Source organism: Colossoma macropomum, unplaced genomic scaffold (genome assembly GCF_904425465.1).
Source record: "Colossoma macropomum unplaced genomic scaffold, Colossoma_macropomum, whole genome shotgun sequence".
NCBI classification, from domain to species: domain Eukaryota; kingdom Metazoa; phylum Chordata; class Actinopteri; order Characiformes; family Serrasalmidae; genus Colossoma; species Colossoma macropomum.
The window spans coordinates 1,775,333-1,799,733 of record NW_023494784.1 but is presented as its reverse complement, the minus strand read 5'-3'; the positions used below and the strand labels follow the sequence as shown (position 1 = coordinate 1,799,733).

The 24,401-nt window shown below is 42.4% G+C and overlaps 2 protein-coding genes across 4 annotated transcripts in view; one reads left to right on the top strand and one right to left on the bottom strand.

Moving 5' to 3' along the window:
• Positions 1–10,633, top strand: part of gpm6bb (glycoprotein M6Bb) — a 53,820-nt gene extending 43,187 nt beyond the window's left edge. For 2 of the 3 annotated variants that reach the window (XM_036575598.1, XM_036575589.1), the window contains exons 3-7: positions 2,827–2,983; positions 3,806–3,974; positions 4,825–4,898; positions 5,744–5,809; positions 9,254–10,633. In XM_036575598.1, coding sequence (XP_036431491.1) covers positions 2,827–2,983; positions 3,806–3,974; positions 4,825–4,898; positions 5,744–5,809; positions 9,254–9,403 — 616 coding nt within the window. In that variant the 3' untranslated portion in view covers positions 9,404–10,633. Of the gene's footprint in view, positions 1–2,826; positions 2,984–3,805; positions 3,975–4,824; positions 4,899–5,743; positions 5,810–7,694; positions 8,116–9,253 lie in introns of those variants that run through there. The other variant, XM_036575606.1, reaches the window with a different exon arrangement.
• A 1,230-nt stretch (positions 10,634–11,863) lies between these two features.
• The window catches only part of ofd1 (OFD1 centriole and centriolar satellite protein), a 36,749-nt gene continuing 24,211 nt past the window's right edge, over positions 11,864–24,401 (bottom strand). The window contains exons 13-23 of the mRNA XM_036572439.1: positions 23,839–23,969; positions 21,613–21,724; positions 20,318–20,905; positions 17,383–17,557; positions 16,371–16,465; positions 15,628–15,744; positions 14,121–14,344; positions 14,025–14,066; positions 13,255–13,389; positions 12,783–12,850; positions 11,864–12,041 (exon numbers count right to left, since the gene is read on the bottom strand). Of these exons, the coding sequence (XP_036428332.1) occupies positions 11,996–12,041; positions 12,783–12,850; positions 13,255–13,389; positions 14,025–14,066; positions 14,121–14,344; positions 15,628–15,744; positions 16,371–16,465; positions 17,383–17,557; positions 20,318–20,905; positions 21,613–21,724; positions 23,839–23,969 (1,733 nt within the window). The 3' untranslated portion in view covers positions 11,864–11,995. The remainder of the gene's footprint in view (positions 12,042–12,782; positions 12,851–13,254; positions 13,390–14,024; positions 14,067–14,120; positions 14,345–15,627; positions 15,745–16,370; positions 16,466–17,382; positions 17,558–20,317; positions 20,906–21,612; positions 21,725–23,838; positions 23,970–24,401) is intronic.

Sequence of the window (24,401 nt, the reverse complement as noted above, 5' to 3'; positions counted from 1 at the left end):
TCATACCCCGGAGACTCTAGACACGACTTGGGCTCATACCCCAGAGACTCTAGACACGACTTGGGCTCATACCCCGGAGACTCTAGACACGACTTGGGCTCATACCCCAGAGACTCTATACACGACTTGAGCTCATACCCCGGAGACTCTATACACGACTTGAGCTCATACCCCGGAGACTCTATACACGACTTGAGCTCATACCCCGGAGACTCTATACACGACTTGGGCTCATACCCCGGAGACTCTAGACGCGACTTGAGCTCATACCCCGGAGACTCTAGACACGACTTGGGCTCATACCCCGGAGACTCTAGATGCGACTTGGGCTCGTACCCCGGAGACTCTAGACACGACTTGGGCTCATACCCCGGAGACTCTAGACACGACTTGAGCTCACATCTCAGAGACCCAAGACTTGACTCAGACTCACATGAAATGACTTGTGAACCTTTGATTATTGCGAACTGGTAGCCTAATGTAAACGTGAAGGGTTAGCGTTAGATGGTAGCAGGTGGAGTAGTCTGCATTGAGAGCATCAACTTGTTTGAGACATAACTATAGTGAATTAACAAGCAAATTACACTCACATTTGGGCAGCCTATTCATGTTTTTTGCACTGGGGCCCAGTAAGATCTGAATTACACCACACTAGACTCATCCTTCATTATTGTTATGTTATAACGCACTGCAAAACATAAACGTAGGATCACACTAAGGTTTGCCTGAAGAGAACCCTAGACCATTGTTTTCAGTAGGACCAGGGATCAGTTCTGTGGATCACTCCCAGGATCAAAAAACAGTTTTCACACCAGAACTTACCGAACTCTCAGGGCAAATGGGGCTGGATCTGGAAAAAAGCACGAAAAGAAAAAGTGTGAAAATGCTCTGTAGATACCTTTAAACGCCCATTAAGCTACAAAATTTCCAACCATTTTCTCTGTCATCACCCCATGGTGAAGAAAAAGCCACTAATTAATCTCTCCAGCAAATATTAAACTCACTGTTTTCTGAAAGGGGTTTATTCCACCAAACTCCCCACCATCTTTCTGAAAAGAGTTCGTTAAATGCTGCAAAACACCCATTAAAAAGCAATACTTTCTCCAGCTATCTTCTCTCACTCATCACCCTTGGGAGATAACAGAAGCCTCCAGGAATAAATCCCTCCAGCAAATATTAAACCCGCCGTCTTCTAGTGTGCTTGGTTTAAACTGCGAAGGCAGACTTCAGCGAAAGGTCAAGGTGCTGATGGCTTTGTTGTAATTCTTATTTTGTGAGGTAAGACCTAAACGCCCTAATATGGAAATCTTTCATTTGACACCACGACTCCAGAGGCCGCTCACTCACGCCTCAGGGCCCTGATTTGTCCCTCTGCTGCAGAAATAGATTATCTCAGACAGGAATCACCTGCTATCAGTTCAGACGTTAAGCCCCAGCTTTAGGGTTCTGTTTGTTTGGGTTCAGAGCTGGGGTCACTCGGTTCTTTCACATCTGCTTGCCATTTATCACCGTAATATTTACAGTTTCAGTCACACGGGCGTATCATCTCAGAGGTGCCAGGTTTTTAGACTAGTTGTGCCACATGGTGTTCGTGGGGGCTCACTGTCTACCTTATTGGAAACCCTTCCCTCATTATTAGCTCCACCTCCCTTATAGCTCCCCTGTATAGATGTACAGTTACACACTGAAAATTACAGTAACAGTCACTGTCACTGCTTGGTTCAGAGTACCACCACACAGTAATATCCAGCCAAAAGTGGCTCTGCGGTCAGAAACTGACCATTAATGAAGGGCTAAAGGATGGCTAACATTTCACCCCTCGCCCCTACCACTTAGCCCTACCCCTCCGTTTTGCATGTTCACATCTAGGTGTAGGGTGTCGGGATTCTTGTTGAGATAGAGGAGGAGGGTGAAGTGTTGGGGCTACATGACCCTCCAAACTGAGGTTTTTCAGAGACTCCAAACAGAGAGATATGAGAAAAAAAGAAAAACCGGCAAGATGGAGAACAAGAGACCAAAGAAACCCACAAATGTGAGAATTTTCTCTGTTAAAAATTACAATAATCATCATATTATCGTAGTTTAATGTTGTTTCAGTGTATTTTGGTGCTTTTCTTCATACCAAGCATAAAAAATGTAGCCAGCTAGCTAAATTTCCCGTTCCACCTTAAATGGTAGTTACATTCTGTGCCTCAGGCATCAGAACTGCTGCTCCATTTAAGGTGGAACAGGAAAATTTGAACAAGAATCTGGAGAATATCTGACTTCAGCTTCATATCACTGAAGAATTCGGGGTGGGTGATAATAAATAATTGCCCCCCTCTTTGAAGTCATATGATGCCCTAAATGTAACTAAAGCCCAGCAGTGAGGAGCTGAACTTTACCCTCCTCTGCTGTCACTGCAGACTGGCAGGGTCGCCTACAGAGCAACGCTGGTAGCTGTTAATGAAGTGATGCTCTTTTTATTTGAGGGTCCCATTTCAGAGGGAAGATTTCAACCACTCAGTTCAAAGGGGGGATCCTTGACAACAAGGAGTAGGGGTAGAATAAGAAATGGGATTGGGCCCAAGTGTGCATCAACAAATGAGCAACAGTCTCTCACTACATCAGCAAGGTGGAGCTTCAAGAGAGGATTTCTGATAAAGTGGCCGGGGAGCGTACAGCAGTGGAGGACTATGGTGACCGTCTTCTTTTCAGTCTGTTTGTATATGACCAAGTATGGATGACAGTGGAAAAGCAAGAACAGCAGTGAAGCACATTTAATAAACACTCATGTCCCTGAACACATCATGCACTTACACAGCGTCTCTCTCTGTGTCTCTGCAGAATCCAGCTGATGCAGTACGTGATCTACGGAATCGCTTCTTTCTTCTTCCTGTACGGGATCATTCTGCTGGCCGAGGGTTTCTACACCACCAGCGCTGTCAAAGAGCTGCACAGCGAGTTCAAGACCACCATCTGCGGCCGTTGTATCAGCGCAATGGTAAGGCAGGGACCTCCTGACTGATCCTGTCCAGTCCTGACCAATCCTCACTAACCATGACCAACCTTGACTACTCCTGACCAATGTTGAAAAACACTGATGAACCCTAACTAATCCTTATCCTTAACTTATCCTCACCAATTCAAATCTTGACTGACCCTAATAATAATAATAAACCTGAAACCTTAATGTTTTACAGCAATAACAAAATACAAAATACCCTGACTAGTCCTGACCAACCTTGACCAATCCTGACCAACAATAATATTAGTAATAATAAGTTTAATTTAACATCATTAGGTTTGAGCGCCTATTTCTTTCTAATGACGTGTTACAGTAGTAACAAAATACTCAATTTCCTGACTGATTCTGACCAATTCTGACCAACCCTGACCAATCTTGACTAGCCCTGACCAATCTTGACCAATCCTGACAAATCTAATAATAATAGTAATATAATAATAATAATAACAATAAGTTTAATGTTTTGTAGTGTCTTTCTCAAACCTAGATGCTTTAGAATAGTAACAAAAAAAAACACAAAATACCCTGACTAATCCTGACCAGCCTTGACCAATACTGACCAATCCTGACCAATCCTGACCAACCATAATAATAGAAATATGTTTAATTTAATGTCATTAGGTTTGAGTGCCTTTTCTTTCGACTTTCTCTTTATCATGACCCGTTACAGTGGTAACAACACAATATCCTGACCGATCCTGACCAATTCTGACTAACCCTGATCAACCCTGACCAACCCTGACCACCCCTGACCAATCTTGTCCAACCTGAATTTCCGTTTTCTGTTCTTCTTTTTAGTTCGTGTTCCTGACATACATCCTGGGCGTTGCCTGGCTGGGGGTGTTTGGATTTTCGGCCGTGCCGGTGTTCCTCTTCTACAACATGTGGTCAACGTGTGCGGCCATGCGGGCTCCTGTCACCTCTCTGCCCTCCAACGAGTCCATCTGCGTGGACATGCGGCAGTACGGTACGATCACCGCCGCCCCCTAACAGCTGTATGGGGAACTTTGTGAGCTTGGTACACTAACCTTACAGCCAGACACACTTTTAAAGGGGAATTTCATCAGGTGTTCATAACTTTAGAGGCTTAGCGCCCCTACAGGCCTCTGACTGTTACTGCTACATCATTTAAGGTGGAACAGGAAATGAGAATGAGAAGCTAACTTCAGCTTCCTCTAATCTCTGTCCGCTGTATGAGATTCAGCTAACCCACAGAGACTACTGCTCATTACCTTCTCTGGCATCAGGCGTGCTTGTTGGTCCACAGAGGTCCGAGAAGCAGCATGGTTAATTAAATAACTCTTCACCTGTAATGTCTGCTTTACTCCACTGGTATTTAAACCTGTAACACTTGTAAAACATGCAGAAGAAAATCTTATTAATAATGGATTTACATTGAAGTTAAATAACCCAGCCAACCATTTTGCTGTTAAAGTCTAGAGCTGTTATTGGTTTGTTTACTACATTTGCGTCTACATTTAGACGCTCGCTCGGTGTTAGAACAAGATGTTATTATTTCCCAGACAAATACAACAGTTGGGAATATTGGCTAAAACTTGAGCTTGTATAAGAACGGTGAGCATAAACGCACTGTTTTCACTGACTCAAAGAGAAACTGTCGTGGTGCATCTGGTGGTTCTTGCATTGTAAGAAGGAACACACATTTGGGAATCCAACCCCACTGGGAAATATTCTCCTATTACAGATTCCTCTGCAAATATAACAGCTGTGTTGAACATCTGTGTAGCAGGGAGCAGGTCAGAAGTGCTGACAGACACCATTTTCGTGCATCTGCTAACGCATAACTTTTCCTGCAGGAATTATCCCCTGGAATGCCACACCAGGCGTTGCTTGCGGGTCGGCGCTGCTTGAAATTTGTAGCTCCAGTGAGGTAAACCACACTTTCTGCCTGTATTTCTTATTATTTAAGGATTTGATGATAAAAAATTGATTGTTTCAGAATAAATCTCTGCTATAATAAACTCAAAGGCCACAGGGGGCGCTGCATTTCTTTAATCACGACAAACTGAATTTACCTCACTTACCTTCTATAGGTAAAAGAGTTTGATGTAGTGTGTAAACACTTTTAAGGTTTCAAAGTGGCCGGCCCTGTCTACAGCTGTTTAGCTCCGCCCTTCCAGCCTACAGCTGTTTATCTCTGCCCAGGCAGCCTATAGCAATTTAGCCCCACCCATTCAGCCTACAGCAGTGTAGCCCCGCCCATTCAGCCTACAGCAGTTTAGCCCCACCCATTCGGCCTAAACAGATTAGCCTCACCCATTCAGCCTACATCAGTTTAGCCCCACCCATTCAGCCTACAGCAGTTCAGCCCCACCCTTTAAGCCTACAGCAGTTTAGCCCCGCCCATTCTTGTTGTGGTGATGCAGAGTGTTGTTCCTGCAGACAGCCTGAAGAATTCAGTTCCAACAAGAGGCACAGTACAGGGCAGCCAATCAGAACAGAGCTCATTTACATATATTAGTCTTAAGGCACTGTAACAAAAACAGCCTGTATAATTCAAAGGATAAAGAGAGGCTGGAAAACGGTTGTAAATATAAATGACAGCAAGTGAAAAACGACAAAGAATTTCTGGGAAAAATCACGTGAGAAAAATGTAGACGGTATCAGTAAATATGGGTCCCTAAAGGTGAATTACGAGTACCTGATCAGTGCAACATCTGTGGCTAAAACACTGAGTAGAAAGGTAAACTCGTTTGTCCACTCTCTCTCTTTCAGTTCTACCTGTCCTACCACCTGTACATCGTAGCGTGTGCTGGAGCCGGAGCCACCGTCATTGCTCTGGTAAGCGTAGGGAGCTTTACACCATCACTAATCCACACTTTCGGGAGTGTATCTGGTTGTGTGTCATTTGCAGTGTTCTGCATCTCTCTCTCTCTCTTTTCCTTTGAAAGCCACTGACTTTCCCTCATTCCTCTCACCATCCACTGCGAATCCATCTGCTTCACTGTCCTGTTCCCCAGCGGCAGCTTAGCGAGTCAGACGCCCTCTCTGCAGCGTAGCCCGTCTTTCTTTTTGTCCAAATACTCAACACGAATGGACAACATGACTCAGTAGCTCATTAGAACTGTCCCTGGTGAGATCTGAACAAAACTAGTGAGATTTTGATGCCACAGACTCAGACTGATCTAATCTTTAGATTAAGAGACCCTTATTTGTCCCACAGTGGGAGAATTTCACCTCCGCATTTAACCCATCCGTGCAGTGAAACACCGCATACACACTAGTGAAGACACACACACAAAAGGGGGCAGTGAGCACACTTGCCCGGAGTGGTGGGCAGCCCTATCCATAGCGCCCAGGGACCAGTTGGGGGTTAGGAGTCTTGCTCAAGGGCACTTCAGTCACGTACTGTCGGCTCAGGGGATCAAACCGGCGACCTTCTGGTCGCAAGGCTGGTTCCGTGACCTCCAGCCCACAACTGCCCCCTTAATCTCATGAAGCTCGTGTATCTCAGAACCAACAGCATCCAGTAGACAATTTCTCCATACCTCAAAGGTAGTCAGTCAGCCAGGGCTCGCGAGTGGTGCACCCGTCTGAGCGATGGTCCTGTTTTAGATATGTTAGAATTCTGTTAGATATAACTGAATTAGCAGTTAGCATTCTCCTCCAAGCGTGTTGAGCCCCAATGATGTTGCATTAGCAGGAGTTTGAAAAGATATAAGATAATCCTTTTTTAGTCCCACAGCAGGGAAATTCACAGGGCTACAGGAGCAAAGGGAGAGCAAGGCACCCTAGAAAAGAAGTAATAAGAAGAAAATTAACAAAGTAATAAACCTCCAAAATGGTAACTTAACAGGAGAAGGAAAAAACCTACTTTACTTTTAATGTAAGTCAATGGAACCAGACATCTTTCTGTCATTCTGTGCCGTTTCTTTTGGTCCATTCATCATGAAATTTACATACAATGTAAAGGGAAACAGGTATTTTCAAATTGTCAAAAACTGAAAAAGGACAAAAATGGAAATACAAGATTTTCTTCCTACAACAGTGATACACACACACACACACACACACACACACATATATATATATATATACATACATATGTATGTATATATATAAATACTAAAGATAAAAAATATAAACTCTATCCTTCACATAAACTCTGAACAAAAAAAAACAATTTACTACATTTATAATGTTGTTTATTATATATATGTGAAGGAGCCTCATGGGTCTCAGAGGAAGCTCATGCTCCCCAATTTAGTCGTGTTCAGTTCCACCAGTTAGCTAGATCTCCTTCCATCACACCAGGCTACCAAGCTGAGAGGGTGAAGCTTAGCGCGAGCTTCCTCCGAGACACGTGAACCTCCACCACATCTTTTCAAACTGTCGCTAATGCAACATCATTGAAAATGAAAGGACGAATTTTTTATACTCTATATGTCAAATTTAACACTTATTTTTATTTCTAATTAAAAAAGAACAGCCTGCCCTTCTTCATTTGTATATTGTGTTGCCTTTTTGGCCCTCGGCCCACCACAAGCGTCGCACTTTGGCCCCCTAAGACAAAACATTGAACCCTCTGATTTAAAGTGTCAGGTGGACGTTGAGGAGCGTCCAGCCTACTTTAGTGAACTGCAGCCACAGCGCTGGTGTTTTGGTGGGTTTGGTTTAGTCTTCTGTTTTCTCACCTCCCGTTTCCTCTTCTGTTCTTTCCCCCCAGCTCATCTACATGATGGCTACCACTTATAACTTTGCTCTCCTGAAGTTTAAGAGCAGAGAAGACTGTTGCACTAAGTTTTAACTCGAGTTCCAGCAGACGCTGATGATGCGGACTGAGAGACTCGCATAGAAACCAGAAACAACTTGTGCCACAACATGTAAATAGTGAACTGTAAACAGATGTAGCGTTTTAGACACGGGGGCCGGCCGGGCGGTCTCACGCGGCTTCGGCTTCGGTCCTCTTTAAAGAGCACTAGAGAGATTCTTTACCTAGAATAAACTTAGAACAGAGTCGAGAGTTTCTTAAAGAGACTTACTGGACTTGCGTAGATCAATCAGTAGTTGTATTGGAACTTTAGTATTGGGAGAAAAAAGTTGTGCCAACTATAAAATTGCCATAAACACGTTTACAGCTGGAATCATCTCTGTTCGTCTGTAATCTTTTTATTTACTATATTTTTTCGTTGCAAGTCACGTCTCGAATCGTATTTTTCCTCCTCAAGTCTCGAGTCAGGGACATGATGTCATCACATGTCGTTGACATATTGACGTGGTGCTAATGTGTGACATCATCTTACTGAACGTCCCTGCTGAAGGTCCTGCATGTTTCCCAACAGGGCTGGAAATCAAGATTCAATACTTTTATGATGCCGACAAAATTAATATTGAAAAAGTACCAAATTTGAAATGTTCAGTGAGCCAATAGGCACGCTTGCTCCATAATCTGGCTGATTGGTCGTCTAAATTACATTTATTTGCATGTTTTTAACTCGTAGTCTGTAAATAGACCCACTTTCCATTGATTAACCACACCCACTTTTGGTTTGTTATTTAAAAGTATCGATAAATTTCGAAAAATTTCGTACCTGTTTCCCGATATTGAACATAACCTTATGACCTGATTACGCAAAACAGTTATTAGCGAACGCGCTTGGTTGTAAATCCGACATCAGTAGCGCCGTTTTTTGACATTTTTCAAATTATTTCCATCCTTTTCTTGGGATGCGATATGTTAACGTTAATGTTTAACCCGTTTATGTTTTACTATTTAGTTTCTCACAGATATTAACACCAAACGACTGCATGCATATTTTTTCTTTAATGTTTATTTTTACTCAGTATTACACACTTCATGAATATTTAATTCCCTTTTTGGAAAATGTAGCTTTTTTCCTCCTTTTCCGTACGAAATAAAAAAGACTTTGTTTACAAACCTGTCCCAAGGTGGTCTTTCTCATTTGACAGAGACTTTTATTTTGTATATTCATGCATTCATTTTGGCTCACTAACACCTAAAGCTAGCGTGCACCGCTTAACCTGCTGTCATCACGTTCCTGCTGCTTTTGAAATCCCATTCTGTCCTAATGTGTCCTGTTCTAATATTAGTAATAACGGTCAGCGTCTCTCAGTTCAGACGGTTTGCTGGGCCGTGGACGTTGTGTTATCTGTGCGTTTGTGTTGTGTGTGTCTGGTGCAGGACGTAGCTGTAGCTGTAGCTGTGGCTCGCTTTGCCATCGTGATCATGCTCACGGGTCACCTCGCTCGGCCTCTCTCTTGCAGATCCACTACCTCATGATCCTCTCGGCGAATTGGGCCTACCTAAAGGACGCGAGTCATATGCACGCGTACCAAGACATCAAATCGAAGGAGGAGCGGGAGCTGCAAGACATCCAGTCGCGCTCCAAAGAATGCCTCAATTCCTACTCGTAAGGACTCAGGGTGTCCGGCCGGGAGAACATCAGCTCCGACGAAACGAAAAACCTGCCAACAGCACTAACTAACCCTGCTCTTAACACACTAACCCTGTAACGCACCACGGCGCTTCTGTCTGCACTAACATCCACGCAGTTTGCAGGGACTTACTTTTTCTATCGATTACACCATTTTCATAAAAATGTCAATTTTTTGAATGCTCTTTTTTACTGTAGCCCTTTTTTATGATCCAGAATTGCTGGTGAAACGTTGCACTATTCAAAACACGAAGGAAGGCAGCTTGTTGATGGGGAAAAATCTTGGTTCACGAATTTTAATTTAAAAAATTTTTTAATTAAAACAAAAAAAAAAGTTCATCAGATCAACCTAAAAAATTACTTTGTGGTACCAAGTAAATTTGCTAGTTTTATTCAAACTTAATAAATACTTTGAATTAATTATTCTTTCATCGTTATTTTTTGAGTTGAATAAAATTTAATTGCTTGTTACTGCATGAAGTAATTTTTTACAGTGTACTTCTGTTTTCACATTTCCCCCAAAAAACTTTTCCATTAAATAAAAAAAAGTCAGCTCCAATGCAATGGAATTTTGTTTTTCATGCTGATTTAATTTTTGATTTTATTTTTTTTCCCCTTCAAAATTATTTTTAGCTTTACAGCTCCTCACTTTGTGTCCTCACATGGTTTGGTAAATACTGTGTGTGTTTGGTCCACCAGTTTTTAGCTGTTTGCATTGTAGGTTCCCACCAACCTTCAGGCCTGTTCTTATAGGACCTTGTTTCAAACCACCCCCCCATTAAGATCTCCAAACGTCTACCTCAGAAGTACCACAGTGACTGTAGAGAACCGTTTAGAGTTTTTAAGCTACGGAACATTTGGTCTTCCAAGTGATCTGTGAACAAAGTTAACTGATCATCACCACGAATTCCAAACAAAAATTAGTTTGTCAAGTGAAATTATCTTAAATCTAGTCGACACATCAGATATTTCTTGTTTTGATGTTGCTGTGAGAAAATTATTTGTAACTGGCAGATAATTTTAGTTTGAAAGCTGTGAAATTATTTGAAAATGAGATAAAATCACAAGTTAAAAAGTCTACAAATAAGTTACTCTTATTTGATAAGAAATATTAGATATGTTGACACAAGTTAAGATGATCTCATTTACTGGAATCATGGAACATTCTTCACTAGTAGAACCGAAAAGAACCCTATAAATTCTCTATTAATTCCAAAAATTTTCCAAAGTTTCCAAAAACGATCCTCGATATTTTTGAGGTTTCTAAATGTGAAGGTTTTTGAAGATGCAGTGATGAAGGGATGAGATAAAGAACAAATAGCATTTTTCCACTGAAACTTTTTACAAACTTTTTCTGAACAAAGTTTCTGATATTTTTTTCTTATCTTTGGACCTCCTGATCCAGCAAATCCGTCCAGAGTGCGAATATAAACCCTTTCTTTATCCAAACGAGGGTGAAAAACGTGTTCCAGAAGGCTGAACTCTTAGCTGGTAGACGGTGTGTACAGGGATATTTTGATGTGTATTCGTTTTTGCGCGAGAGACACAGTTCTGACAGCGATGCAGGCGACATGTAGTCATTTATTCTGACATTTACAGTAGGCAGCGTTTGCCTGGTTCCCTTTTTTAAACAATGTTATATACTTTTTTTAAATAAAGCACTAGTTTACGTAGAACTTTCTGAACTCTGTATAAAACCACTTTTGTAACCTGATAGTATCCTCTTGGACTTCGAGGGATTATGATAGTTTGTACTTTTGATCACTATTTGATGTGTTATTGATTTAAACATTGATTTTACGATGGCATCCATTGGGTACTTTTATTCTGGAGCTGGACACAGAAAATCTGACGCTCTCTGCAGGTTTAGACAGTGATTTGAAAAGCCTGACCAAAATGTTTTTGTATCTCTTTGAAAATATGGAGCTTAGATGTGGAAACATCACAGACTTTAAACGGCTCTCCAAATGTAAATACATCTGGTTATTAAAAATAAAATTAATTTGCAACCTGGAGATGTACAGCTGTGTTTACAGTTCCAATGTTACACTTAATGATGTTATTAATTTTTCTTATACCAGATACAAAAATAAATAAATAAATAAATAAAGCTACCTATACAGCCAATGGAGCCTGTTTCAACTGTGGATTCCTTAAAAATTCATTAACAAGCTGTTAAATGTTTTTATGGAAAAATAAAGGAAAAATTTTGCAAATTCTGATGTGTTTCTGTTTCATTTTTGTTTTCTGGGGAATAAAAATCCACATTTATTCAGATTTCTAAAGCAAACACACACACACACACACACACACACAGACACACACCTACACACACACACACACACACACACACACAGACACACACCTACACACCTACACACACACACACACACACACACACATACACACCTACACACACACACACACACACACACACAGCTTGAGATTCTGATACTGAATTTAATAAATATAAAACTGCACACAAACTCAAATTCCATTGAATATAAAATACAGAAAAAGAATCTGTAAAAATGAAGAGCGCAGCAGGTGAAGCAGCGACGGCTCCTCATCATCACCAAAAGTCATCATCTGCATCATCATGGGAGAAAGCAGCGACGCTACGGGACCAAGAGAGCCGTTACTCAGAAACACAGGCAACATTATATACACAACATATACAATATGAACAGTATACAACATCTACACATGCTGTACAAATTACACATATACATGACATCCAATGTCATCCAATATATAAAATGAATATGCAACCTGGAGATTAACAGAGTTCTAATGTTACATTTAATGATGTTATTACTTTGTCTTTTACCAGATACAAAAATAAATAAATAAATATTTATTTATATTAAAAAAAATTTTTTATACAATAAATGTATTTTTAAACATATATATCGCTGCTGTTGGAACAAAACTTTGTATCTCCAAAATTTCAGTGTAAGTTAATGGAACCAGACCTTTTCCCAAGTCATTCTGGGTCGTTTCTTTTGGTCCATTCATCATGAAATTTATAGACAATGTAAAGGGAAATATTTTCAAATGATGTCAAAAACTGAAAAGCGACAAAAATGGAGATGGGAGGGTTTGCTCTGACAGCAGAGACAATATTATATATATATATATATACACATATATATATATATATACACATATATATATATATATATATATATATATATATATACTGTAGACCTTTTAAAACAATCATTTAAAAAGAAAAAAAAGCTCTATTTCTATAAAATAAAGTCAAATTAATGACCACAAATGTGTCTATTTTCACATTTCTATATTGTGGCTCTATATTTCTTCCTCCCAGTAACAGTGATACAGTTACTCCTCACCTGTCGTCCCTGTCAGACAGAGCTGCAGCCTCGTGACTCTGATTGTCTGGCTCATCTCTCCCAGAACTCTAAAATAAATAAATAAATAAATAAATATTCACCACTGCACTCCAACTGATGACCGCAAACAATGTGCTCTGGATGAGATGGAGCACATGGCCAATCAAATTTTGGGGAAACCCCCCTCTTCTTCTGAAACGTTCTGTGTGTCACTGTTTTCTGTTGCTCTTCATGGAGTTTCTTTTCAATGAAGTATGAAGAAAATGCTATGAAGAGCAAGTTTGGCCTAAATAAGGTTTTGACAATTTTACAAACTAGTGTGATCAGGCGTGGCCTTATTCAATATACCACCCTCACGGTGATGTGGAGATCACAGCAGCCCTGCATGTCTGTACGTACCGGCTCCCTCTGCTCCCTCTGCTCCCTCTGTTCTCTCTCTCTGCTCTGCATGACCATCATCATGTATTTATGGAGCGAGTCGGTGGGGTTTGGGTTTAAACTCTCGCCCCGTACAGACGACACCTTCGACTCGTCCGCCTCCATAACTCCTCCCGTCTCCATCCTCCTCTGTTTCCACATGTTCTCTTTCAGAAACAGCCAGCTGCAGCTAGTGAGAGAGAGAGAGAGAGAGAGAGAGTGTGAGAGAGAGAGAGAGAGAGAGAGTGAGAGAGAGAGAGAGAGAGAGAGTGTGAGAGAGAGAGAGAGGAGATGAAAGTTTCCAGTATATGGGCCATAAGCCTGTTTTAAAACTGACTGTGCTACTTGTGCCTGACAGACAGACCGATCAGGCAGAACATCATGACCACCTCCTTGTTTCTACGCTCACTGTCCATTTTATCAGCTCCACTTACTGTATAGGTGCACTTTGTAGTTCTACAGTTACAGACTGTAGTCCATCTGTTTCTCTGATACTTTGTTAGCCCCCTTTTACCCTGTTCTTCAGTGGTCAGGACCCCCATGGACCCTCACAGAGCAGGTACTATTTGGGTGGTGGGTCATTCTCAGCACTGCAGTAACACTGACGTGGTGGTGGTGTGTTAGTCTGTAACTGTAGAACTACAAAGTGCACCTATATAGTAAGTGGAGCTGATAAAATGGACAATGAGTGTAGAAACAAGGAGGTGGTCAGAATGTTATGCCTGATCGGTGTAGATAGACAGATAGACAGACAGACAGACAGATAGAGATAGTTAGACAGACAGACAGACCGACAGACAGACCGACAGATAGACAGCTATTCACCAGCTCCTGCTCCAGTTCTCTCCTCTCTCGCTCCTGATCCTCCTCTCTCTCCCTTCGTCTCCTCTCCTCCTCTTCCTCCTCTCTCTTCTGCCGTTTTCTCTCCTCCTCTTCCTCCCTCCGTCTCCTCTCTCGCTCCTGATATTCCTCTTTTTCCCTCCTTCTCCTCTCCTCCTCTTCCTCCTCTTTTTCCCTCCTTCTCCTCTGTTCTTCTTCCTTCTCTCTCTCAATCTGTCTTCTCTCCTCCTCTGCCTTCTCTCTCTCCCTCCATCTCCTGTCCTCCTCTTTTTCTCCAACAGCGTCCATGTTTGATGGAGACACACCTGAAAAAAACAAACAAACATTCGGCTACCTCAGTGGTCACCAAACCCCCTCCTGAAGATCTACTTTCCTGGAGAGTTCAGTTCCAACCTGCATCTAATCCTCTGCCCCGCCCCCTTATCTAACACTAATGCAGCTGATTCAGCCAATCAGGGACTTCTGAAGGAGTTAATTAGCTGGAGCAGAGTGTGGTTCGAACTACAGTCCGCAGGAAGGCAGATCTCCAGGACCAGCGTCAGTGACCACTGAGCTACAGCATATCGGGATACCAGAGAAACCCCACTCAGTTATCAGACACTAGAGGGCACTCACGAGAGTCTGCACTCGGCAATGGTAACCAGCATTCAATAGCAGCAATGATAACCAATCAGCGCTCAGTAATGGTAATGCTAACCAATCAGCACTCAGTAGCGGTAATGCTAACCAATCAGCGCTTAGTAGCAGTAATGCTAACCAATCAGCGCTCAGTAGCGGTAATGCTAACCAATCAGCTCTCAGTAGCAGTAATGCTAACCAATCAGCTTTCAGTAGCAGTAATGCTAACCAATCAGCGCTCAGTAGTGGTAATGCTAACCAATCAGCACTCAGTAGCGGTAATGCTAACCAATCAGCGCTCAGTAGCAGTAATGCTAACCAATCAGCGCTCAGTAGCGGTAATGCTAACCAATCAGCTCTCAGTAGCAGTAATGCTAACCAATCAGCTTTCAGTAGCAGTAATGCTAACCAATCAGCGCTCACTAGTGGTAATGCTAACCAATCAGCACTCAGTAGCAGTAATGCTAACCAATCAGCGCTCACTAGTGGTAATGCTAACCAATCAGCACTCAGTAGCAGTAATGCTAACCAATCAGCTTTCAGTAGCAGTAATGCTAACCAATCAGTGCTCAGTAGCAGTAATGCTAACCAATCATACATTATTTAATAGACTAAAGAGATGTGAATGTACGTTGCTGCTAGCTTGGCGCTTACATAACATGGCAAATCAGATTGGGGTGCTGGTAGAAACTGGTATCTTAGCAATGATAATCAAATAAACCAAACAATAATTTATATCAGGGTGTTAAAACAGCATTAGCATTATTGTGTTAGCATGTCTAAGGTCGGACCTGTGAGCCTCATTAGTCGATCTGAAGGCTTCAGCAGATCATGTGTTTTTGGGAAAGCTGCCAGGTTGTTGTGCCACTTGTGTGTTTACTGGGCTGCCTATATATTATCAAAGTGATACAAGAATTGAGCTGATAAATCACGAATTAAAGGATTTTATTTATACATGTAGTTCACTCACAGTCCTCGCTCAGGTGGCTCTGTGGAGGACTGTCTCTGTTCGGCTGGCTGGCTGTAGAGGAGACCACACGTCCGTCCTGGAGCTGCTCCAAACTGCAGTGGAGGTCTGCAGACAGAACTGAACACAGATCTCCTCCATTAGCCCACAACTGATTACAGCTACATCAGTAAATACATACACTGATCAGGCATAACATTCTGACCACCTCCTCGTTTCTGTGCTCCACTTTGTAGTTCTACAGTTACAGACTGTAGTCCATCTGTTTCTCTGATACTTTGTTACCCTGTTCTTCAGTGGTCAGGACCCCCATGGACCCTCACAGAGCAGGTACTATTTGGGTGGTGGATCATTCTCAGCACTGCAGTAACACTGACGTGGTGGTGGTGTGTTAGTGTGTGTTGTGCTGGTCTGAGTGGATCAGACACAGCAGTGCTGCTGGAGTTTTTAAACACCTCAGGGTCACTGCTGGACTGAGAATAGTCCACCAACCAAAAATATCCAGCCAACAGCGTCCTGTGGGCAGCGTCCTGTGGGCAGCGTCCTGTGACCACTGATGAAGAACTAGAGGATGACCAACACAAACTGTGCAGCAGCAGATGAGCTATCGTCTCTGACTTTACATCTACAAGGTGGACTGACAAGGTAGGAGTGTCTAATAGAGTGGACAGTGTGTGTGCTGTACTGCGTGCGCTGTACTGCGTGCGCTGTACTGCGTGTGCTGCAGTGCGTGTGCTGCAGTGTACCTGTTACAGGTTCAGTCAGGTCCTGAATGCTGATCTTCTCAGGTTTGGGTGAAGACTCCTGAGATGAAGTGATGACCTCCTGCAGTTTTGGGGGACTGGAGGAAAAGAACCAGCAGAAACTCATAACACGGATCATGTTTAAGAACTGAGAGCTGATGTAAGTGTGTATTGTGGCCCAACCAATACGTCAAAACACTGTCTGTCCAAATGTATCCAGACAGTCCTTCTAATTGGTGAATTCAGCTACTTCAAGGTGCCCCCAGTCCTGACAAAGAACCCACACAGCCTGTATAATCTCCCTAGAAAAGCAACACAAACTGTGGGGCAGCTGCACGAGGCTAATGCTGAGTTTACGTTCCTATTAAAGAACATATGTTCTTCTGTGTCTTATAGCGGAACACAACCAATGGCGGCATGGAGCCAGGAAAGGGGATGATTATCAGAGGGGAGCTTTCGCAGTACTGACTGTTTATTTCAAAGTTGGCAAAACTGAACTCTTGATGGAACGTTCCGTTAACCTTCGCTGCCGGATTTCAGAACAATGGAATACTCGTCACCTTTTGACCACACATCAGTGTTTTCGGTCACGGAAAACGGAGGTTCTTGAAAATGCTTTCCATGGTGGAGATCTTTAAGTAATAATGTGAAAAAAATATTTTTTTTATATTTGTATTCTATTTTCTTAAACATAGTGCCAAGATAATAAATCAGAGTATTCAGATCAGTTGATAAAACTGTAATATATCACCAACCTAAAGTAAAAAATATAAAGTTATGCTCAGCCAGCTATTCTTAGACTCAGATTGTAAAGGACTGAGATTGTGAGTTTATTTAAATTTTGGAAAAATGACAACTGAGAACTAATTTAGTCAGAAATACTAAAATTAACTAGAACCATTGGAGTTTATGTTTAATATAAAATGATCTATCGATATTATTCGTTATCGTAATTTTAACACCTTAAAATCGGTATCAGTCATTGTTTCCGTATCGATCCGGTCCTGGCGCGTACCTGCAGTGGTTGCGGGTCGTGCTCTTCATCTGGGGGCTGCTGGGCGGGGTGATGTTTGTGTATTCAGTAGAGGAGACGGCGGCGGCAGCAGGGATCGGAGAGACGTCCCTGTCTGGACTCAAACCTGTGAACGTTACTGCTGACCCGTCCACTCCAGGGGCATCCACGCTGACCTCTGCACATGGACACAAGAACATGACCAGCATAAGCTTATATTTTACAGATTACTCATTCTAAAGATTACACTTTTGATTAGGCAACATCGATACAAATATTAATTATTAATTTACTGAGCACAAAAACATGTTTTTAGGTTGTTCTGGCTTTTCTGCCTGCAGCTTAACCAACAAGCTGACTGGGTCATTTTACTGAAGGGTGGGTCAGACACTGTTGAGCCTTACGAACCCATTCATTCTTCAAAACGCTTAGAGGAGAACACTAACCGCTAATTCTGTTAACTCTGTCTATGTCAGCCAACACACATCCGCGCTACCTAGCATCATGCTAAGAGATCAGAGGAGAGGAAGGCCATCCTGCCCACCCAGAGAGAGAAAACAATCATAAACTCTTGGACGCCTGAAGAAACATGGATGGCTGTGTCAAAACAGGTGATCAATTTGCTAATCCTGACAAGGCAAGCGCTTAGACCAGAGGTCACTAATAGGCGGACCGCGGTCCGAGTCCGGACCCAGACGCTGTCCTATGCGGACCTGAACCTATAACTGATAAACTATTGAGAATTATTTAATTTTGATGGGGTGGTCCTGTTTTAATCAGCGTAACTTTTCTAGCCTTTATGGTAGCTTTAGCGGCCCGGGAGACTCACAGACCAATCGCACGTGTTGTAAATATCACACATGACGCTACTCAGCCAATCAGATCTGTGCATTACGATGAGCACTGGGACTCGAGTGAGTGACGCACACACAGGGGAGGGACGAGGCGAGACACAGCAGTCGGAGAAGAAAGTGAGTCAGAGGGAGGTTTTTTCACATGACGTGCTCTAAAAAGAGAAACTGACCATAAATGTTGTTGAAATATGACTAAACTGTACTTTATCTGATTTGACATTCAGTTGTTGACTGTATAAGATGTTGATATACCTACTAGGCTACTTCAGCAAACAGTATATGGCACTGAGTCATAATACAAGTTAGACATTATGATGTTCTGGACCTTTGCTTGAGGAAATCTTCTCTAACTGGACCTTACTGAATTTTAATTAAAGACCCCTGGCTTAGACAGTATCTTAAAAATGTTAATCAAATTAATTTTCAATTTTAACTCTGTTTTGAAGAGTCTTGCCAACTGAATACTATCTACATGAATACTAAGACTAGTGTTGGAAAGCAACAGCGACGTCCCTCAGCTCCAACTGTCTTCTGTGTTCTCCTCGCTCATTACATATCGTTGATGATGTAATCGCAGAAAAACATTTCACAGTCATAACATCAGCTAACACAGCATTAACGTTGGGCAAATTACTAATATCATGTTAGAAATAACAGCTAGCTGGCTAGCTAAGCTACCGGGTGCATTACTCTGACGTGGGAATGTGTTGCGGCAAAAAGTTGAGCTCCAGCTGAACTTTACGCAAAAGAATTCGGCCAACCTGACGTGTCTAACCAATCAGGAGACAAGTGGTGTTTCCGGTCTGCAGCTCAAGGTGTGAAACATTAGTTCTGCTTTTCAACAATAACGCGCAACCTAGAAGACCAGAGGCGAAAGCTGATATATCTAAACACGACTGTTTACCTCCAAAACTGAAAATCTGAGCGGGAAAACGATCGGTTGGATGGTAATAAACCGAAATGACAGATGTTGATTGCATGTGGTAAATCCTAATCTTTGAGTTTAACCTCATTAATGCTTTGGAAAATATTATTTTAACGACCCATACTACGTTAACTTTCTGATTATTAAAAAAAACAAACATTACTTACAGAAATACTGACTTAGCAAGACTACATTACAACTGGATTTCGCAGTGAACCCTCCATCGTAACACCCACATGCGGCCAACTGAAGGCGGAGGATGCATTTACGTCCACTGATGTGCCGGGGCAGCGTAAAGGCACCGTTAATTAGAGAACACAATCGGCACCTGAGCAGCAGTGGCCTGTTAGCTAACACTACTTAACGAAAACATGCTAGCGGTTTTGAGCCATTTGTCTAGTTCATAACAAATTCACTTAAAATGTAACGTTAAAATTCCGGCACCCTCGACTCTTTAACTCCTTGGAATCACCGGTGGTTCCAAAACGCACTTCGTCATATTCTTTACTTCATAACTTTCATATTTCATAAGCTACATTCTAAAGGTGGGGGTCGTATGAGAGCTGTAACTGTCTTCTTTCCAGTCAAATAGATGGGTGATGTCATTTTAAACCCTTATAATAAAAGAAGCTGAACTTTTTCCAACAAATCTGAGCTGTAAACTGGATCTCAGATGGCGTCTCTTCAGTGATCTGCTCTGTAAAAATTTTATTCTTTTATAAAAAAATACAAAGAGCATCTAAGATTTTTGGCTTTCAGCAGTAAATTGTAAGCATATAACATTATGATCTGATCATAAAACACATTTTCTGTTAATTTAAGGGGAACTAAAAAATAAATTACAGTCATTTCACGCAGTTACTGAATAATTTGCCTTATGATTTGGGCATATACATTCAGATGGAAAAACTGAAATATACCTAAGTGGTTAAAATGTCCCTGAGGCGTCTGGAGTGTAAACCTAACTCAAAAATACAATTCAGACATTTTTCAAAGCTGGTTAAAAAAACATTATTCATGTCTAATCAAACCATCATAAGAACATAAAAAGACTGTAAAGCACCAAAACTGCGGTTTGTTTTACAGTGTCATGTTGGTAAACATGCCGCAATTATGGTACTTCATTTCTTGTTTAAGTGGACATTGAATGTGTGCTCACCCTGGTCAGTGTGCGTTCTGGGTCGGGTTTTGGTGGAGACGGGGGTGGAGGACAGGCGTCTGGGTGTAGGAGAGTGGGCTCTAGGGGGCGCTTGGTTGCTGGACAGTGGAATGTCGATTATCTCTCGATGGCTGAGCTCTCTGCCCATGAAAACAGGGCCCAGAGCTGGCCCGTCCAGGTCAAAGGTTACTCTGTGCCGGGCTGCAGCTGTGGGCCGGACATATGCGGCGGTGGTTCGTTCAGGAGGAATGTGACTGACCGGTGCTCGCACTGCCCTCTGCTGGTAGCTCCTGTAAGCCTCCTCCAGCGTCTCGGCCTCCTTCTCCAGCTCACGGATACGGGCCAGGGCTTCAGCTACCAGCTCCGTGCCCAGCTCGGGAGAACCACTGCGGGGCCACGGCGGACGCTGGCGCCCCCTGGTGTTCAGCCCTGGGTCACACACAACCTCGTCATCATAACCCACAGTGGCCTTAAGTAGAGCGCCCTCCATGTAAAGGTCAGGGGGCACCACTTTATCAGGGTTCAAATCAAGAACGGAACGGTCTACCAGCGAAGGTTTTGGGTTCCGCAGAACCTCGTTCTCCAGAGCTGCGGTCCAATCACGGAACACCGCAGGAAAGAACACACAGAAGAGAGGAAAGGAAAGAGGGAAACGGAAGAATCAGTAACAAGAACAGGCAAAAAGACCAGCCACCAAAATAGAACAGGTATATTTGCAAGTGCTAGCTTGCAAACTGGTTTAGAAGATTCACACACTAAAACTACTACTACTATCTATTCATGGTGGAGGGATACATGCAGGGCGCTGTGAGACAAAATAGTCCCCAAAGAAAAATTATTTCAGATTTTTCACTATTTTCCATCATCAACGTTCCATATAAACTCAGAAGACTCGTGTTGGATAGTAAATAAAATGACTATATTTGCGTTGTAGTGATCACAACCACCACTGTAAAGAAAAGTACGTTTCTCTACGATTAACCCTTTCAAATCCAGCCACTCTGAATGACTTTGTTTACATCTCAACCACCGAATTATGCAGAAATGTAGGGAAAAAATGATGTAATTCCCCTTCAGAATAGTACATCAAGTATTACTTAAAAACATTCCTACAATCTTTCTTTCCTTAGAGAATCCTCTTAGAGTACGGTGCTTTGGGGGAACAGTGTACAGAGCAGATCTTGCTGCTTGGTAAAAGCTCAGTATTTCCCTGAATTCCCTGAGTATTTGGTAAATCCAGCCCAGGAGAGGAAACTGATTGGAGGAAAGAGACTCTACAGTAGAGCTTACAGCACCTTGCTGGGTGAGTCGAAGCTGCTGTTTGATCTCCTCGGCGTTAGCGGACATCCACTTGGTCCTCTCCTCACACTCCAGCAGCTGGGCCTTCAGCTGGGCGCAGTGTTCCACCTGCGTACATCCCAACACGTTAAAAAAACAGGAATGAGGACATTTAACATAATGAGGATATTATGATTACAGTACGGCACTGAAAACTAGGCAAGTTCATTTACAAAGCACATTTCACACCTGCGGTCGTTCAAAATGCTTTACAAATGAAAATGTATCATATTATACTAACATATAGTAACAGGGAATGGAAATTAAAACATGATTAAAACAATATATTTTAAAAGAGAAGAAATCTTTAAAATCATTAAATTAAATATAAAATAAAAAATTAAATTAAGATAATAGTAGAGATTAATATGTATAAAACAGTATATGTAAAACTGCAAGGCTGTTTGTTCATCACTCTCTTCAGAGCATCTCTTATTTACTGTCTTTCACAGAAACCGCTGTCAGTGATCAAAACTAGGCATCTGGGTGCAGCCAGAGAACTTGTGGAGAGGAGGATTTCCACTCTGTAATGTCTTCCGGGTTTCTCAAACGCTAGAGGGCGCTCCTGAGTGAGTCCAAAATGAATGGGTTGATATGGAGCATTTGAGCAAAATCATAGTTTATAAATACTTAAACATTTTTAATGTAAAAGAATTCAATCATTTCCTGAACACAGAACAGCATAAAACATTTTAACACCGCTGTTATATTTTTAAGAGCTTTTAAACTCAAGTTATAGGAGTTTAAAACGGCGCCTCATGTACATTCATGATGTCTGTGAGCGCGAACAGCCAATGAGCTGCTCCGCTCGCCAACCAATCAGCACTCACTAACAGTAATGTTAACCAACAGCCGATTTGGTCAGACTCTGAAGATGAGACGACACTAAATTCCCAAACTGTCATCACCACTGAGCAGCTTTTCAGTCGGCAGCTGAGACAGAAGAACAGCTGAACAACCTGGAATCAGCCAGAAATGAACCCAACACCATTCGCCAAACTAAATGGGCTGTAAGATGCTTTACAGACTGGCTGGAACAAAACAACATTAATACTGATCTGGCAAAAACTGACAAAACTGAGCTGAACTTGATATTGCGGCAGTTTTATGGCTCAGTCTGATTTGGTCAGACTCTGAAGATCAGACTACACGTTTGGCGAATGGTGTTGGGTTCATTTCTGGCTGATTCCAGGTTGTTCAGCTGTTCTTCTGTCACAGCTGCCGACTGAAAAGCTGCTCAGTGGTGATGACAGTTTGGGAATTTAGTGTAAGGAGCTGGAGAACGAACTGCTGGCTGAGCAGCGAGTGGGCGGAGCTCGTTACTCTGACGTAGCAACAAGCTGCTCGTTAAGGAACTATAATTTGGTGAAGGAACTGCGAACATTAAAACATATTAAACGCTGCGTTCACGGCCCAGTTTATTAATTTATTACTTCATTTATTTAACTGTTGTATTAAAGCAGTAGAACACTCGAGGAGTGTGTTATCGCCAATAACATCACGGCTGTGATGATCTACGGCGACCAAATCACAGCCGTGATGTTATTTCGCGATAACACACTCCCTCTCGGGTTCACAACACTACTTTGCCAACTTGGTGAACAAGCAAGCTAGCTTGCAAATTACGTCAAGTTAGGCTAACGTTATTAACGTTAAGTATTCTCCCGAGGTCAGCAGGTCTGAATTAATAACTCAATTCACATTTCAACTTTCCACATCCAGTCCAGCCCATTTACCAATGCAAAGGAGTTCAAAGCACCGTCCACCCCATGTGGAACCAGCCAGACGGAGTGAGGAGGCGAACGAGAGCGATAAAAAAAACATTTCGTGCTGCTGTCGATTTGCAGTCTCTTGAAATGACTGACATTGCATGCCCAGGGAACAAACCCTGCGCTATGATTGGTCGAACTCTTCTTGTTCTTTGGTTCTTCTGAAGGCTGGATGCTGCTTGATTATCACAGCATCACCAGCTTTTTGTGTAGTTTAGAGTGACGAATCTTATCAGCGTACTCTGACATCTAAACGTCACCTTGCCATGCAAGTTGCATAAAGGCTGGCAGGTCTGCTGCTGTGCGCTGAAGGTGCTGATAGCATCTGGTAAAAGTTACAGCTCATGTTGTAACTCAGTGAATGTGTTTGTGTTATTTGGGGGCTGCAGGACTGTCAGTTGCACTTCGCCTCACCTCCTGCGTAAGCTGGGTGTGGAACATTTCTTTCTGGTTTTGGAACTCTTCCTGGTCGAGCTTGCGGGCCGTCTCCAGCCTCCTGACCTCCGCCTGCAGGGACAGCTGCTCCTGAGAGGGTCCACTCAGCTCTGAAGGAGGAGAACATCACAAACCTGGGCTGTTTATTTATCTCACAATAGCTGAGTGTTTAACGGTGTTCCCAACGGTACCAATCTTAGGGTTCTGGGCTGTGGAGAAAGACGTACACTGTCTAATGATCAATCAGAGGATGCAGCAAAAGTGTAAATCATGCTGTCTTACATGCTGTAATGATTAGAGGAGTTGTTGGTTAAAGCAATTCTTTGGCCAAACATCAAATTTCCCCAGTTTCCACCCTAAATGTACTCGGTCAGCCAACACAAACGAGTCTAAAGTTTGCTTCTTTAGTTTTACCACTGGAGCTACAATGTTTACATCATATAACAAATAATGGAAGCTTATGCAAACCTATTGGCATGACTGCAAACAGCAGGGGTTTTTGCTGAAGGATGGTTCTGTCTCAATGAAGTATTTGATGTATT